General features: G+C 44.2%; 1 protein-coding gene across 1 annotated transcript in view; it reads left to right on the top strand.

Moving 5' to 3' along the window:
- The first annotated feature begins 9,761 nt into the window (after positions 1-9,761).
- Positions 9,762-18,752, top strand: part of PREP (prolyl endopeptidase) — a 100,351-nt gene continuing 91,360 nt past the window's right edge. The window contains exons 1-3 of the mRNA XM_084827200.1: positions 9,762-9,835; positions 13,130-13,204; positions 17,917-18,050. Of these exons, the coding sequence (XP_084683326.1) occupies positions 9,791-9,835; positions 13,130-13,204; positions 17,917-18,050 (254 nt within the window). The 5' untranslated portion in view covers positions 9,762-9,790. The remainder of the gene's footprint in view (positions 9,836-13,129; positions 13,205-17,916; positions 18,051-18,752) is intronic.

The raw sequence follows: 18,752 nt of genomic DNA, 5'->3' as shown, positions 1-18,752 counted from the left end.
AGCTCACTGGCCAGTCAGTAGCTCCCATTCTTTCCCAATGAGGATAAAATGCATCTCTGCTTGAGCTCCTTGGAGGAAACTTGGAACATAATGTAGTAAGTAGTTTGTGTTACTGACCAGGGTGGAACCCAAAATGTTTCACTAAATAATGTTTAGGCTCTCTGTTTTGCAGGCACTGCAGGGGAGCAATCCTATGCTAGAGAACTGCCAGCTGAAGGGCTGTAAGATTCAAAGGAGGCCCTTCTACACCAGTAGAAATGAGACCCACAGCTGACATGGTACACCAGCAGAACATCATAAACGTTTGGATGGACTGCAGTCTACTAGGATCCAGAGGCTACTCAAATACAGCACTGTTCAGTTGTTTTTCAGGTTTTACCTGAAAAACATGCATGCTCACACACACACACACACACACACTGATGACCAGAAACATTTTCAAAACATATTGTTATGTATAAATGTTGTAAATAAATAAATACAAGAGATTCTGGTACAGAAGAGTAAATTTCAGGAAAGAGAGGCAGGCAGGCAAAGGAGACCATTTCAGAATCTTCTTTCTCTTGCTGCAGGGCCATTACCACCAACTGGCCTATGGGAAGGATTCGAATTTATTCTTAGTATTGTTTACTGTCTTGTATTAATTTATCTACTTAACTGTTTCACTCACTTTAAGATATATGCCTACGTAAGTACAATATAAAAAAAGAAGATCAAAGGCAAGCCTATCAAAATCAATAGAAACCACCTTAACAAAATGTTACTTACTGGGATGGAAACTGTTTGAAGGCACAGAACCATCAAATGCTATGCTGTGTGTTCTTTCACAAATGCTCCAAATATTTTAAATATTAATAAAAAATAAGTCGTTGTAGATAGCCTCAGACCCAATATGTTAACCTGGACTTAAAATACCAAATGAGAGATCACACAGGAAAGACCAGCACAATTAAAATGTTTGGATTGTGTCGAGACAGAGAAACAATGTGATTGTGCTGCCACCTCTTGATACATTTCAGAAACACAGGTTCATAATTTAAAATTATAAAGTAGGTTAATGATAAAAACAGCAAGAACAAATAAATTTCTTTTTTAAAGGTTTCTAGTTATTGATATAACAAAATCATCAAATGAAAGGAGATGGGAAGACAGATCTTTTAAACTTCTCTTTGTATAATGTATATCACTGTCCAAACCCAAGAAGAGAAGAGTTTCCTTGTCTTCCAAAGCTCCCACTCATGTCAACAGAGGGATCTGATCCACATGCATAGTAGCGCATGCTCATTCATTTCAATGGAAGTGAATGGAGTAGTAAACGACCTATGTGGATGTGGATCTGTGAATCTGGATACTGAACTGCTCAGTTATCTTAGGAAGTCATAGAGCCATTGTGGGATCTGTAGGCTGAACAATCAAAAATATTTTAAACTTATATATACACATACATACAACCACACTTACACACATACATATTGTTGTGAACCACTCAGAAAGCTTCAGCTATTGGATGGTATAGAAATGTAATGTAAACACACACCCCTACCTCTCTTTCTTTTCAATGATTGAAAAATCTGCCGCTTTAAGACCAGTTAAAGCTATCACACGTTGGCTCAAACTCTACAAAGTCAAGAAATAAAGCTGATGCCTTAACAGATGTGCCCCATGATCAGTGATGATGTTGTACAATGTCAGGAATTGGATGATGGGTGTTGTAGTCCAACACATCTGAGGGCACCACCTTGGGGAAGGCTGCTTTACACTGTCCAGCTCAAATAACCAAACTGTTGCCAAGGGGTGAAAGATGTTCCTTCCTTTTCCCTCCTTCCAGTAACATAGCTGCCATAGCCCACTATTGTGTAGAGTGAAAGAAGGTGTGAATAAGTAAAGATATGCTTTTTGTAGGGCTTAATTTGACCCAGGGTTCAGCAAGGCTTCCCAGGAAGCTGTTGTTCTTGCACTGCTAAGTAGTAAGGTAAGAACATAAGAAGAGCCATGCTGGATCAGACCAAGGGTCTATCTAGTCTAGTATTCTGTTCACACAGTGGCCAATCAGCCGCCCACAGGAAACCCACAAACAGGACATGACCTCAACAGCACCTCCCACCCATGTACCCCAGTGACTGGTGTACATAAGCATACTGTCTCTGATACTGGAGGTAGCATATAGCCATCTGGACTTAGTAGCCATTGATAGCCTTCTCTTCCAGGAATTTGTCTAACCCACTTTTAAAGCCAGCACTATGTCTTGTGGTAGTGAATTTCATAGTTTAACTATGTGCTGTGTGAAGAAGTACTTCCTTTTATCTGTCCTGAATCGCTCAACAATCAGCTTCAAGGAATGACCCCGGGCTCTAGTATTATGAGAAAGGGAGAAAAGTGTCTCCCTATCCACTTTCTCTGCACCATGCGTAATTTTGTACACTCTATCATGTTTCCCCTTATTTGCTTTTTCTCCAACCTAAACAATCCTAGCAGTTGTAATCTTCTTCTTTAGGGAGGAGCAATAACTCAGTGTGATAGAGCACATGCTTTGCATGCAGAAGGTCTCTCAGGTTTCCCGATCCCCCCAGCACACATCCTCAGGCAATGTGACACCAGACACCCAAATCAGTGAGATTTCTTTATTGCAGGGAATCCCACGGCAAAAGCTTAATTATTACACTCTTCAGAAATCATATAGCTGATGGTCAGTAACTATAGGCGCTATGTAATTCCAGAACAGTCCAAAGCTAAACACTACTACCATGATTAAGATCCTCATCAACGTGGTTTCTCCATTGCCATCTCCATGGTTTTGAACATAAGGGAAAGGACTCTGGATTCCTGGGTACCTAACCCAGACAATCCTTTCACGAGGTTCCAACCCTGGACATGGAAAGGGAATGATTCCTGAAATGAACCCATCAGGCAATCAGGGGATAACTTCTTGAAAGGCCTAAACAACCCACACCCATAGAGAGTCCAACTTTGAATCTTTTGTTGATAACTCTAGGCTACATGGTCAAGGCCCATCAAGATCAAGGGAAGGGCATACCCACACATGCAAGGAGTTCCAGGCCACTGCTTTCACATTGGCAACTCCATGCTGCATGAATTCTGGCAGAGGAAAGTCCAAAAGTCATAGATCAAACCCAGCCTGCCATACACTGAGCTGCCCACAAACACAGACACACAATGCACAGCAACGAGAGTTCAAGTCTGTGAAAAGCCTCACAGTACGTTTCATGGCAAGTCCTTAACAACCCAAAGTTCCAGTCGATGTGCAGAGTGCCTCCAAAAGCCCAGACAATGATGGATCCAAACACAGAAGGCTTCGGACAATGAAGACGAGATGTTCCTAGCAAAGGCTCTTCGCCTTTGCATCAGCTTAAAAGGGAAGGCGTGACCGTAAGACACCCCCTCCGGATCCCTTGACAGACGAGGGCCTTTAGCCTTTCAGCAAGGCCCCTGTCTAAACAGGGTGGCACTGCTCAGCCCTCCAGCAGTGACGCTTCAACCCGGGCAACGCTTCTGCAAACCCCACCCCACCTCTGTCAGGTTCTCACAGACGGCTTCCAGCCTCCCTGCCTGCCAAGGCCAGGCCACAGTTGGACAGGGAGTTGGGTGACTCCCCCTGGGTCTGCTCTGAGAACACCAACAGAGGTAAGCTCACACAGACTCTGACATTCCAGAGCCTGAATAGACCCAAGCCCTTCCAGGCTACTTCTATTCAAATCCTGGCTATAACCTACAACAACATCACATTGTTGGCTCATATTCAGCTTGTCATCGACAACAATTCCAAGATCCTTCTTGCTTGTAGTGTTGTTGAGCCACGTGCCCCCCATCTTGTAACTGCATTTGGTTTCTTTTTCATAGGTGCAGAACTTGGCATTTATCCCTATTAAATTTAATTCTGTTGTTTTCTGCCCAGCCTTCTAGTCTATTAAGATCACTTTGAATTCTGTTTCTGTCTTCCAGGGTATTAGCTATCCTGCCCAATTTTGTGTCACCTGCAATTCTGATAAGCATTCCCTGCACCTCTTCACCCAAGTCATTAATAAAAATGTTGAAGAGCACTGAGCCCAGGACTGAGTCCTGCGGTACCCTGCTCGTTACCTCTCCCCAGTTTGAGAAGACCCCATTGAGAAGCACGCTTTGAGTCTGATTCTGTGGACAACTGTGGATCCATCTGATACTTGTTTCATCAGCCCACTTTGAGCTAGTTCGCTCATCAGGATATCATGGGGCACTTTGTTGAAAGCTTTGCTGAAGTCAAGGTATATTATGTTCACAGCATTCGCACAATCCACAAGGGAGGTTACCTGATCAAAAAATGAGATCAGATTAGTCTGGTAGGATTTGTTCTTGACAAATCCATGTTGGCTTCAAGTAATCACTTCATTGTTTTCAAGGTGCTTAACAGATTGATTGCTTTATAATCTTCTCCAGAATTTTCCCTGGGATTGATGTCAGACTGACTGGTCTGTAGTTCTCAGGTTCTTCCTGTCTGAAGACAGGGACAACATTAGCCCTCCTCCAGTCATCTGGCACTTCACACGTCCTCCATGCATTCTCAATGATAATAGACAGCGGTTCTGAGAGTTCTTCTGCCAGTTCCGTTATTACTCTAGGATGCAGTTCATCTGGCCCTGGAGATCTGAACTCATTCAAAGTAATTAGGTGCTCCTTGACCATATGCCTATCGATCTCAAGCTGCAATCCTGCCCCTTCAGCCTGTACTTCACCTTTGTCAGGGGGTTCATAGACCCTCTTTTGGGAGAAGACTGAGCTGAAGTAGGAAGTGAGTACTTTTGCCTTTTCTTTGTAAACTGTTATCATTTTGCCATCTGCATCTGCCGTTTGGATGCCTATTCTCCCAGTTTGGAGAGATCCTTTTGGAGCTCCTCACAATCCCTTTCTGTTAATAAATAATAATTTGCTGTCATGAGTAAACTTGGCCACTTCACTGCTCACTCCTAATTCCAGGTCATTTATGAATAAATTGAAAAGAATAGGTCTCAGTAAAGAACCCTGTGGGACTCACTATTTACATCTGCCCATTGGGAGAATTTATCATTTATTCCTCCTCTCTGCTTTCTGTTCTTTAACCAGTTACTGATTCATAAGAGGCCCTTTCCTCATATTCCATGACTGCTAAGTTTGCTCATGAGTCTTTAGTAAGGGACTTTGTCAAAAGCCTTTTGGAACTCCAAGTAAATGATGTCTACCGGATCACCCGTCTACATTTAGTGACACTATCAAGGAACTCTAAAAGGTTAGTGAGACAGGATTTATCTCTGCGGAAGCCGTGTTGGTTCTTTTCCAGCAAGGCTTGTCCTTCTACATGCTTACTAATTTTATCTTTAATAATGCTTTCAACCAATTTACCTGGAACAGATGTTAAGCTAACTGGCCTGTAATTTCCCGGATCCTACCTGGATCGCTTTTTAAAAACTGGTGTTGCACTGGCCATTTTCCAGTCCTCTGGTACAGAGGCTGATCTTAGGGACACATTGCATATATTTTTTTAAAGGTAGCCATCTTTTTCTTGCCAGGGCAGAAATCCAACATGGGTAGCATTCTTTGCCCTACATGCATTCCCATGCATCCTGTTGAATTTTAGTCTGTCCATGGAAGGCACAAGAGCCCTAGCAGGAAAAAAAGAGAGCTAAGCCTCCTTAACCCTATATTATACATTGTACGGTAATAAAGAAGAATTTATAGACCTTGTACAAAATGCTTTCCCTTTTATCACCAAGCAATCACAGGCCTCCCCTTCATGGATCACTGCCTTGTTGTGGCGAAGGGGCTTGCGTAACTCAGTGAAGCCATAAGCTATGCCGTGCAGGGCCACCCAAGACGGACAGGTCATGGCGGAGAGTTCTGACAAAATGTGGTCCACTGGAGAAGGAAATGGCAACCCACTCCAGTATTCTTGCCAAGAAAACCCCATGGAACGTATCTCAAGGCTAAAAGAGATGACGCCGGAAGATGAGCCCCTCAGGTCGGAAGGTGTTCAATATACTACTGGGGAAGAGCAGAGGGTATTTCCAAGTAGCGCCAGAAAGAGTGAAGCGGCTGGGCCAAAGCCGAAAGGACACTCAGCTGTGGATGTGTCTGGTGGTGAAAAGAAAATCCGATGCTGTAAAGAACAATATTGTTTAGGAACCTGGAATGTAAGAACAATGAATCAAGGTAAGCTGGAGGTGGTCAAACATGAGATGGCAAGACTGAACATCGACATCTTGGGAATCAGCGAACTAAAATGGACAGGCATGGGTGAATTTAATTCAGGTGACCATTATATCTACTACTGTGGGCAAGAATCCCTTAGAAGAAATGGAGTAGCACTCATAGTCAACAAAAGGGTGGGAAAAGCAGTACTGGGGTACAATCTCAAAAACGATAGAATGATCTCAGTACGAATCCAAGGCAAACCATTCAACATCACAGTAATTCAAGTCTATGCCCCAACCACTGAGGCCGAAGAAGCTGAGGTTGATCGGCTCTATGAAGACCTACAACACCTTCTAGAACTAACACCAAAAAAAGATGTCCTCTTCATCATAGGGGATTGGAATGCTAAAGTAGGACGTCAAGAAATTACCGGGATAACAGGCAAGCACGGCCTTGGTGTACAAAATGAAGCAGGACAAAGGCTAATACAGTTTTGCCAAGAGAACACGCTGATCATAGCAAACACTCTTTTCCAACAGCACAAGAGATGACTCTACACATGGACATCACCAGATGGTCAATATTGAAATCAGATTGATGATGTCCTTTGCAGCCAAAGATGGAGAAGCTCTATACAGTCAGTAAAAACAAGACCTGGAGCTGACTGTGGCTCAGATCATGAGCTTCTTGTTCCAAAATTTCGGCTTAAATTGAAGAACGTAGGGAAAACCACTAAACCACTCAGGTATGACCGAAATCATATCCCTTATGAATATACAGTGGAGGTGAGGAATAGATTTAAGGGATTAGACCTAATCGACAGAGTGCCTGAGGAACTATGGACGGAGGTCCGTAACATTGTTCAGGAGGCAGCAACTCAAACCATCCCAAAGAAAAAGAAATGCAAGAAAGCCAAGTGGCTGTCTGAGGAGGCTTTACAAGTAGCTGAAGAAAGAAGGGAAGCGAAAAGCAAGGGAGAAAGGGGAAGGTATATCCAACTGAATGCAGAGTTCCAGAGAATAGCAAGGAGAGACAAGAAGGCCTTCTTTAATGAACAATGCAAAGAAATCGAGGAAAACAACAGAATGGGAAAGACTAGAGATCTCTTCAAGAAAATTGGAGATCTCAAGGGAACGTTTTGTGCAAAGACGGGCATGATAAAGGGCAAAGAAGGCAGGGACCTAACAGAAGCAGATGAGATTAAGAAGAGGTGGAAAGAATACACAGAAGAACTATACAGGAAAGATCTGAATGTCCCTGATAGCCATGGTAGTGCGGTCACTGAACTTGAGCCAGACATCCTCGAAAGTGAAGTCAAGTGGGCCTTAGGAAGCATTAGTAACAACAAAGCTAGCGGAGATGACAGTATTCCAGCTGAGCTATTTAAAATCCTAAAAGATGATGCTGTTAAAGTGCTGCACTCAATATGCCAACAAATTTGGAACACTCAACAGTGGCCGCAAGATTGGAAAAGGTCAGTTTACATTCCAATTCCAAAGAAGGGTGTTACATTCCAAGGCCAAAGAGTGTTCAAACTACCGCACAATTGCGCTCATGTCACATGCCAGCAAGGTGATGCTCAAAATCCTACAAGCTAGACTTCAGCAGTATGCGAACCGAGAACTACCGGAAGTACCGGAAGTACAAGCTGCGTTTCGAAGAGGCAGAGGAACTAGAGATCAAATCGCCAACGTTCGCTGCATCATGGAGAAAGCAAGAGAATTCCAGAAAAGCATCTATTTCTGCTTCACTGACTACGCTAAAGCCTTTGATTGTGTGGATCACAACAAACTGTGGCAAATTCTTAAAGTGATGGGAATACCAGACCACCTTACCTGTCTCCTGAGAAACCTGTACGAGGGTCAAGAAGTAACAGTAAGAACCAGACATGGAACAACTGAGTGGTTCCAAATTGGGAAAGGAGTATGACAAGGCTGCATATTGTCACCCTGCTTATTTAACTTATATGCAGAGTACATCATGAGAAACGCCGGTTTGGATGAATCACAGGTCGGAATTAAGATTGCCGGGAGACTTATCAACAACCTCCGATATGCAGACGATACCACCCTAATGGCAGAAAGCGAAGAGGATCTCAAGAGCCTCTTGTTGAGGGTGAAAGAGGAGAGTGCAAAAGCTGGTTTGAAACTCAACATTAAAAAAACGAATATTATGGCATCTGGCCCCATCACTTCCAGGCGTATAGAAGGGGAAGAAATGGAAGCTGTGACAGATTTTATTTTCTTGGGCTCCAAGATCACCGCAGACGGTGACTGTAGCCATGAAATTAAAAGACGCTTGCTCCTTGGGAGGAAAGCTATGGCAAACCTAGACAGCATAGTAAGAAGCAGAGACATTACTTTGCCGACAAAGGTCCGTCTAATCAAAGCTATGGTTTTCCCAGTAGTAATGTATGGCTGTGAGAGCTGGACTATAAGGAAGGCTGAGCGCCGAAGAATTGATGCTTTCGAACTGTGGTGCTGGAGAAGACTCTTACGAGTCCCCTGGACTGCAAGGAGGTCAAATCAATCCATCCTAAAGGAAATCAACCCTGACTGCTCATTGGAAGGACAGATGCTGAAGCTGAAATATTTTGGCCACCTAATGCGAAGAGAAAACTCTCTGGAAAAGACCCTGATGCTGGGAAAGACTGAAGGCAAAAGGAGAAGGGGACGGCAGAGGATGAGATGGCTAGATAGCATCACTGATGCAATGAATATGAACTTGAGCATGCTCCAGGAGAGAGCGCAGGACAGGAAGGCCTGGCGTGCTATGGTCCATGGGGTCATGAAGAGTTGGACATGACTGAACGGCTGAACAACAATCACAGGCCTCCTTCCCAGTTAGGATGCCAGTATGTTTGCATTTACTGTCAGGAACTTTGAGATCTTTTTCAAAAGGAAAATTGTGGTAATATATTAAATGGTAACGGATTTTTTCACCTTGGAGGTTTAGCCATATTCGTTTGTTGTGGCCCAATGACTTAACAACTTTATTTGTGGCATAAGCTGTCTTGGGCATTTTCAGATGCACGAAATGTTATCCTGAGTTGCCAGGGCCCCATACGCATATGATGGCAGCCGAAGGCAAAAAAGCTTCCTAAGCGAAGTTCCACGGTGGGGCTGACTTCTGCGCACGCACGTAGTGCGCGGTGAGGTTGCAGTCCTATGCGCGCGTACCCGGGAGTCAGCTCCGCCGAACCAAGCGGGACTTGGTTCCGAGGTCATCGTACACAGGGCGTAAAATGTGCGCGGAACCATTCCGAGCGAAGCCGGCCCGCCGACGGAGGCGCCCGCGGCTGCTCGACTCGGCTTACTGACCAAGCGCTGTGCAAGTGGTGATGAGGCCCAAGGCGGGGAGAGCGCGCGAGCCGCGCCGGCGCCTTCCTGCAGGGGGAGCCGTCCCGCGCCCTCCGCCTCCTGCGTCGCCTCTCTTGCCGCTTGCCGGAGGTGGCGGCTCCTCGTCGGGGAGGGGGCGGGCCTCGCTGCGGCTGGGCTTCGCACGCCGGCTGCAGGCGAAGGCGAGCGGCGCCTGGCCCTGCCCAGTCCCTCCTCTTCCTGCGTCCCGCCCCTGCGCCGCCCGCACCGCCGAGGCGTTCCGCTGCCTTTCCCTGGAGCTCACCGCTACCAGCATGCAGGCTTTCCAGTATCCCGAGGTGTATCGCGAGGAGACAGCTGTGAGTACCGACCCGGGGGTCCTGCTGCTGACTTGCCGCGCGGGAGACGCCCCGCAGCTGCTCCCCTGCTGGTGCCGGGCTCTCTTTTGTCTGCCGTGCACGCCCAGCCCGCAGTCTTTTGAGTGTTGTTCAGCTTCCTCTCTTCGGGACGTGTCCCGCGCCTGCCTGCCTGCCTGCCTGCTCTTCGCTCCCTCTCAGGGCTCTGTGATCTCAAGGAATTGCCCACCACCGCCCACATCTAGCCCCTATAAGCTTCCTGTTACCTTATATCCCAGTCTTTCCCCAACCTGGTGCCCTCCAGATGCCTTGGACTTCAACTCCCGTCATCTCCAGCCAGCATGGCCAACGGTCAGGAATGCTGGGAGTTGTAGTCCAAAACATCTGGAGGGCGCCAGGTTGAGGAAGGCTGTTCTGTACAATATGGGTTCTCCTTCTGCAACCTGATGCCTTCCAGATGTGTCGGATCGCAACCCCCATCATCCCCACCCAGCACAGCCAATGGCCCTGCTAGTTGGGGTGATGGGAGTTGTGGACTAACACATCTGGAGAGTACCGAGCTGTGGAAGGAGAATATAGGTGTTCGAGATAGTAACAGGTTATGTTGACTGAGGGGTTCTACTATTTGAACACCCACCCACACCAGCCTTCCAACCTTTTGAGTGTTTCCAGTGCGACTGGAGAGATAGATACAGCTGTTTAGGTGTCCATATTTTCTGTCCACACTGACCACTGAGGTTGTGGGAATTGCAGCAGACTATTACTGTGACCACATTATGTTTCTCTCTCTGGAGACGATAGGGGCTGCTTGTGTGGGCAAAAAAATACATTGTGTGAACTGGCTATCAGAGCTTAACATTGGCGTGTTTTAGTCTCACCCAGGCCTGAAGTTAAAAAAAAACCTGTTGTCCAAGCAAGGAGAAATATTTTCCCCAAGTCATATTGTGGGGCACAGTGTTCTGGGTTGTGTAATTGGGGCTGCTGTATAGATAGATGCCTCACAGCAGGAGATGGGCCTAGATTACCTTCACCCCTTTCTGATTCTGTTCATTTTGGGGACTCCAATTTGGTGCTTAAACTCTTTAAGCTTGAGAAATTATACCTACCTGTAGGAAAGAGAACAATGTCTTGCAGAAGTTTTGTGCATTGGCAGCTCTATTGATTAGCGTTCTGCATACCTGCCCAGAGTCTTAGGTATTTAGTACCCACTGTATGGCCCAGAGAAGTGCTGCATGAGTATACTAGGCAATAAAATAAAATCCCTCCCAAAGAAGCCATTGAGATATTCTTGCATACTTCCTCTTCTGCACTGTCAAGCAGTAATTCTTCTTTCCCACTTCCCATGGAGATCTATGTAATTGTCTTCGTTTTTTAAAACAAAATTCACACTCTTTATAGCCTTGTTTCTCTAAATAATAGGGCTAATATCCAATTGGATACTAACGCTAACATAAATTACATTGCAGTAGCATAAGGGATGTCTTGCACAACATCAGTAGCATTAGCTGGTGCAGTGGGTTTTCTGGAGAATCTTGTCACAGTATTGGCGTTGTGCTCAAGGTCCCTTATGCCAATGCAACATAATTTACATTAGAACTAGTGTCTGGTTGGATACTGCCCCTAGGAGTCCTTGAAAAAGGAAGTCCTGAGTTGCAGAACTTCAGCTGTTGACTTTAGTTGATGTTTTCGCCCAGCTTGTATGGAGGATATAAGGTGTCACAACATCAAAGCCAGGGCTTTTGCAAATAATTCAGCAGAAGTTATTAGTCCCTAAGAATTACACATCTATATGGCACAGATACTGCAGTGAAAGTCGTTTGTGGTATATTGACAACTTGAATGTGAGCCAACTCTCCCAGTCTACAAATACTTCCCTGCTTGGTTCCTTGGTGGAAATTCTGGCCTGCTGTATATTGCCAGGGGAGTGATTATTTTAAAAGTCTGGCAGTTTGAACCAGGGCTTAGCCCTGTAACTCCATCTGAAAACCATGGCTCCTCCTTGGCACGAGTGTAGTAATGGTGAGGAGAAGGTGGAAGAATGACTGCAGAATGCTGTCCTTCACCACGGCATTTCTACCTACATTAGAATTTGTCTAACCCCCTTTTAAAGCTATCCAAGATGGTGGCCACCACTACATCTGTCCCATCATTCAGCCATTCTAATACTATGAGAGAGGGAGAAAATACCTCCCTATCCACTTTCTCCACACTGTACATAATTTGATCCACCTCTGTTATGACCTCCCCCCATAACTTGCCTTTATTCTAAGCTAGAGAGCCACAAACGTTGTAACCTTTCTTCATAGTGGAACTGCTTGAGACCCTTGATCATTTTGGTGTCCCCTTTCTAAAACTTTCTGGTTCTACTATATCCTCTTTGAGGGGTAGTGACCAGAACTGTACGCCAAGTGTGCACCATAGATTTGTATAATGGCACTTTGATATTGGGAGTTATATTTTCAATTCTTTTACTAATGATCCGCAGCATGGAATTTGCCCTTTTCACATTAGCCACACAGTGGATTGATGTTTTCACTGAGCTATCCACCACAATCCCAAGAACCCTTTCCTGGTCAATCAGCAAGTATGCAAAGTTTTGTACCACTTTACGTTTGCTTACACTGAACCACATTTGCCATTTTGATGCCTATTCCCCCAGTTTGGAGAGATCCTTTCCAGAGCTCTTCACTGTCCCTTTTTTGCTTTATCTACCCTAAATAATTTTATGTCATCAGCAAACTTGGCCACCTCACTGCTCACCCTTAATTTCGGATAATTTATTGAAACTGGTCCCAATACAAGTCCTTGGGGGACCTCACTGTTTGCATCCTTCCATTGAAAAAACTGTCAGTTTATTTCTACTCTGCTTTCTGTACCAGCTTTCAGTCCATAAGAGGAAGTATGTAAATAGGAAAGGGACACATAGGCACTTGAAAGGATTTCCAAGGACTCCATTCCCCATAATATTCCTGTTCCAAATTAGTACCCACTGCTGAGAGTTTTCTCTAACCTGATTGTTTGGTAGCACCAGATGCACAGAGAGCCTGCCAACTTCTGCAGAAGATCCGCAAACTTCTACGGCATGTAAACCTTTCTGGATCGGGGGCCTAGTTATGTATGATTAACCAATTTGGGGGGTGGGGAGCAATTGCTCTTTTACAAAATACCTAGATGAAATGACTTGTCTTCTTAATTGCATCGTCCACTTTTCAGCAGAATATTGCATGACTTCTTTTAGCATCAAGTGGTTCTAAAACATGTTTTAAAAAAGAAATGTTTATTTGAAAACAAATTCAGGTGCAAGACTATCACGGCTGTAAAATATGTGACCCGTATAGCTGGCTTGAAGATCCCGATAGTGAACAAACAAAGGTAAGCCTCTAATATAATTTTGGACATCTTGAGACAGGTGCCTTTGCAAGCCAGAAGTGCAAAGTATTGTTCAAATGTGATATTAATCTTCGAGCAATATTTTCTTCAACTCCCAGCATTCCTGACCATTGGCCATGCTGGCAAGGGTTTATGGGAGTTGAAGTCCAAAACATCTGGAAATCTACTTTCTGCCCATTCTGGGGTAGACCATTCTGAGCTTGATGGACAGGTGGTGTGATTCTGTATAACAAGTGTTCTTATGTTGATTTCAAGTAGCAGAGCTAGGAAGATCCCCTGTCTGAAACCTTGGAGACTGGTTCCAGTCAGAGTAGACAGACAAGACTGGGCTAGATGGAAGGATGGTCTAAGGCAGCTTCATATGTTAAGCTGCATTTTCTTTCCCTCTTTCCACTATCTCCTATATAAATATATATTCTGTGATGTTTCATTTATTTATTTTTAATGCATTTCTCAGCTTTAAATACATCTGACAATGACTATGTAGGAACACTCATTATGTAGAACTGATGGCAATTACTATATTGCCTTGTGTGTATGGATGGAGAGGAGTGACATTCCAGCTCAGAAGGGGTAGCCATGTGGCCACCATGTGGCTGCCTCTGGGCCAAAAAGTGTGGTGTAGTGGCTAGAGTGTTGGACTGGGTGTCGGGAGGTCCAGGTTCTAGTCCCCACTCAGCCATGGAAACTCACTGGGTGACTTTGGGCCAGTCACAGACTCTCAGACCAACTACCACACAGGGTTGTTGTTGTGAGGCTAAAATGGAGAGGAGGAGGATTATGAGTTTTTCCACCTTGAGTTCCTTAAGGGGGAAAAAAGGTGGTATATAAATGTAAAAAAGAAAATAAATAAATAAGGAAGGAAGGAAGGAAGGACCTCGTTTGGAAGGTCCAAGGTGCTATAGGTAACTGGGAAGTGGTAGTTAAGTACCCTAAGGTAGTTAGTGCCACTGATTATTGATAGTGAAATGATAGGGATAGAACAGATGATGTATTGGTCCATTTTAGGTATATGGATGTGTGTAGGTGAGGAGTAACAGATCATGCCTTTTCTGTTGGGCCAGGCAAGGTTGGAGGGAGCTCACCTGTGGGAGACAGCCAGGGGAGCTGGAGACAGTAGGTTGAGACAGTGGCCCTGTTAACTTCTGCAAATGACCAGCTTAGGTTACCTCTTCCAGCTTTCCTTTGCTGGACCTGGGAAACAGCCTATGAATACTGGTATAATTAGAATCTGTGCATTTTGTGGTGTATGCATTCTTGGCACTTCTCGTTGTATGCTTCTATAATTCTTGATTCTATCATTCTTGATTTTGGCAGTAAGATCTGACATTCAGGCATCTGTACAAAGGCTACACCCTTGTTGCCCAAGTTCTCCTAATTCCATGTTCTAGAAATCAGAGGTGGGAAAACGCTGTAATTAATGCAAACTGATGCATCCTACTCGCTACACATGTGATAGACTAAGGAGTATTATACCAGAATTACCTGCAGGACAAAGACAGTTTTAATAAAAACACACCCTGGTGGTTGAAGCCAGTTAGCTGAGTTATGCGGAAAGCAAATACTCCCCAGTGTCAGCAGTTATTAAAGAGAGTGTAGTTTGAGTCAAGGACTTAACATGATCTTCCTAAGCTATTGCAGTGTAACTTCCCATTCTTCACTGAATAAAACATTACACGTTGCGTGTGTTTGTATGTATGCACTGAGAACTTATGTGAAAACTTGATTTGCAAACGGCATAAGCTGCTTGTTCAGTCCACAATCCCCTTGCCTGCCAAGTGTGTGGCTCCGTCCCTGAGGGGCGGGTCCCATCTGGAATTGGCTCTACCCTTATAGCTGCTGTGATAATGGAACAGGCAGAGCTATATGTGTAGTAATTACATTTTCAGGAATTCCCCTTCTGTGTTAGATGTAATCCTATTGACTTCACTAGCTTATTCACGTTGGCACCAGTGTTCAAGGAACTTAGCAGAATCCAGCCATATTCAGGGCTTGTTAGGAGATCCAATAAAACACTTGTAAGAGACAGCCATCTGTCAGGGATGCTCTGACTTGGATTCCTGCATTGAGCAGGGGGTTGGACTCGATGGCCTTGTAGGCCCCTTCCAACCCTACTCTTCTATGATTCTATGAGACCTGTTTTAACTCTCTTCTGGAGTTGCCATATTATCCAGGGCCTATTTCTTTTTCTGTAGAGAGGGTATTGCATTATAATACCATAAATCAGCTTTCAACAAACCCACTTGTATATGGTGACTGTGTATAAAACTTTGTGCACCCCATATTCTCATAAAATGATTTCATCCAGTGAATAGTGTGCAGTCATGTGATTTCAATACTCTTGAAGACATGTGTGTGTTTGTGTATCATGCAAGGTTTTGCTTAGTATTATTTGGAAGAGTTGATGCACTTCCTCCCCAAGAATCAGTTCTGATTCCCACCCAGCATGTGAGTAAAAAACAAAACATACACGTGCATGATCTTCACATATGATATTCATAATGTATTAAGACACTGTACTTTAGCGCTGTCTTAATACATTAGCAGAAAATGGAGACAGTGCCCAGATATTTGCTAGCCACGGTGTTCTGGTGCAGTCATTACGGAACACCTGTCTTGACCATGGTCAAAAGATTGGATGCGAGCTGGTCTTCACCCCAACCCAGCCCCCGTTTTCTCTTCGCTAGTGTCACTTCTCTCTCCCCTTTTCTTTCCAGCTTTAGCTATGGTTTAGCATTGTGACTGTACTAAGATTTCCCTCATTTCCAGGGTTTTAGGACCCTGGTTTGCAAACGTTTACAATAGGCGCTGGTTAGCATTAAAGAGCGTTAGCGCTGAGGTAATAGAGTTCAGGCCAGGAAATTCACCAGGCGCAAATATGTTTTGATTAGTCTGAAAGATAGATGGGATGTGCATGATTTGTACTCAGGAGGGGCTGTAATTGGCTCAGATGAAATGCAGTGCTCCTTGTGTATAATGTGCCTAAAATGAACTCTGGTACAGTTAATTGCCTTTTCTAAATGTATAAAACATCTAGCTGTTCATCATTTTCAGTTCATTGGTTGACATGTGAAGCTTCATTTTGCATCTTGCTGTTGTACAAAGTAGTTTGGTATTAGTTTTTTCCCTATATCTTCACTTCATTTGGGGCCTTGAATGGGAACTGAATAGTATTGTGCTCTCCAGTGAGCTCTTAAAAGAAATTGATTTTTTAAAAATGTGAACTACTTTTCAGAAGCTACCAATTTGTTTTATAGGAGCTAATAATATTATGCTCCTTCCTGACCCCTTTATTTTCTGTTTCTTCTTCCCTTCACTGAATTTATAGCTGCCTGGCATCTGTTGGTGTGGCATTTCAGATGTAATCTAAGGCTGTGATCCAATATGCACTTGCTTGGGAGTAAGCCCTGTTGAACTCAGTGAGACTTCTGAGTACAATTTCATAGGATTGGGCTAGAAGTCCCATTGGACACAGCAAGGCTTTTTTCCAAGTAAACATACATGGGAGAAGGCTGCACAGAAGCTAACATGCAATCTTGCTGTAACCATTGTTACTGTTGCTTCACAAGCTCTGAAAGAACTGCTGTATTAGGTCATGTACTAAGCCATGTGTTCACACATACCTTTTCAAAAAGCAGTCATCTGCCTTCACGTTAACCTCACTGCTGAAGCTCTTCACTTGTTCTTGCTATTGCTTCAGTGGTGACTAAACTATTTCTGTTCCTGACTCCTTACACCAGCCTTTCCTAGCTTGGTGCCCTCCAGATGTTTTGGACTTCAACTCCCATCAGTCCCAGCCAGCGTGGCCAATGGTCAGGAATGCTGGGAGTTGTAGTTCAAAACATCTGGAGGGTACCAGGGTGGGGAAGTCTGCCTCATGTAAATGTGCTTAATATACAGCAAGCAGTTTCTAGAGATTTTGTCTGGGTTTAAATCAAAGAGGTCTGTAAACCTAATTAGAGCTCATACCTGTGATGACTAAACATAGTTTAGGGCCTTTTAAGCCTCTTAGCCCATTTTGTTGTTTGCTCAGTCTGGGTGTGGTGAACAAGTGGCAAAACAAGGCCTATCTCAGCATTCTAATAAAGTGGTTTCATAGCAAAAAATACTCAAGTGAGTCCTTTGATGTGGCGCTGGAAAAGCCAGTTGACAAGCTGTTGGGTTGACAATGAAAAGTGATTGATGGCTTGTGCTAGGACCTATTCATCAAGAATCAGTCCCCAAACATTTATATAATTTAACAAGGGATGCTGAAATTAAAGTAAAAACAGTCAGGTTATTCTCCTGTCTTGAAAATTAGATAATCAATTTAGTTTTGATTATTATCATGTCGTATGCCTGACAGAGCACCAGAGTCCCTTAATGACATGAGCTGCTGCATTCCTGAAAAGAATGCAGTTGGTTACCTTCAGTTCTACTTTGAGACTGTAATTATGAAGTAACGCTTGATCATTACAAAATATTTTTCACTACCTAGGTCAGGGGTGGGCAACTTGTGGCCCTCCAGATGTTTTGACCGGTGACACGCACCAGCCCTAGCCGCTATAACCAATGGTGAGGGATCATGAGAGTTGTAGGCCAAAACATCTGGAGAGCCACAAGTTGCCCACCCCTGATCTAGGTCAATTCTTACTGTGGCTTATAAAATACTTGTTTTACTTCAGTATGTTTTGCTTCCTCTCTTTTTCTTTTAGGCTTTTGTAGAGGCACAAAATAAGATCACAGTGCCTTTTCTTGAGCAATGCACTGTCCGAGGGGTATTTAAAGAGCGAATGACTGAATTGTATGACTATCCCAAGTACAGTTGTCATTTCAGGAAAGGGAAAAGGTATGTAAGGAATTTTTGTGCATGTACGTCAGTGGATTATGACCGCCTGTTATCGGCTCGTAGTCAGAAGTGTTGGTGTAGTGGTGAGGATTGTAAGTAGTGTTCCGCTTGTTCACTAAGTGGTTCTTAGCTCAGAAAAATATACATTGTGTGTCTGCCAATTAAATCTCAAGCCAAAATATCAGCTCCCAGCCTGCCAAGAAAATAGTAGAACAAGTGTAGCTGACAATGAAGGAAACACAGGCATCCTGCCCTGTTCTATCATTTAATAGTTAGTACATGCAATAAAGGAGGATATCGCTGCTTCCCCAGCTTTTCAGTCCAATCATTGTCTTTGCATATATTGACTACAACACTGGAAGTGGGAAGCATTTTACTTCTTACTGAGTAGTTGCTTACAAAAGAGGGCCAGTGTGGTGCAGTGGTTAGAGTGTGGGACTGGGACTCAGGCAACAAACCTGGGTTCTAGTCCCCACTTGGCCAGGAAGCTGACTGGGTGACTTTGGGCCAGTCAGTGACTCTCAGCCTGACCTCCCTCACAGGGTGGTTGGGAGAGGAGGAGGATTATGTAAGCCACCTTTGAAGGAAAGGCAGGATATAAATGTAGCAAACGATGCTGCTTGTATGCTTTCCTCTCATGACTTTTAAGGGCCAAACTACGGGCAGCGAGAGATCTTTCTGCCTGAGGCAGAATAGCAAATA

This window comes from Heloderma suspectum, chromosome 1, assembly GCF_057233095.1.
Source record: "Heloderma suspectum isolate Gila_16-S chromosome 1, 16-S_ref, whole genome shotgun sequence".
Classification (NCBI taxonomy): Eukaryota; Metazoa; Chordata; class Lepidosauria; order Squamata; family Helodermatidae; genus Heloderma; species Heloderma suspectum.
The sequence above is the reverse complement of the archived record's forward strand: the minus strand, read 5'-3'. Positions and strand labels throughout refer to the sequence as shown.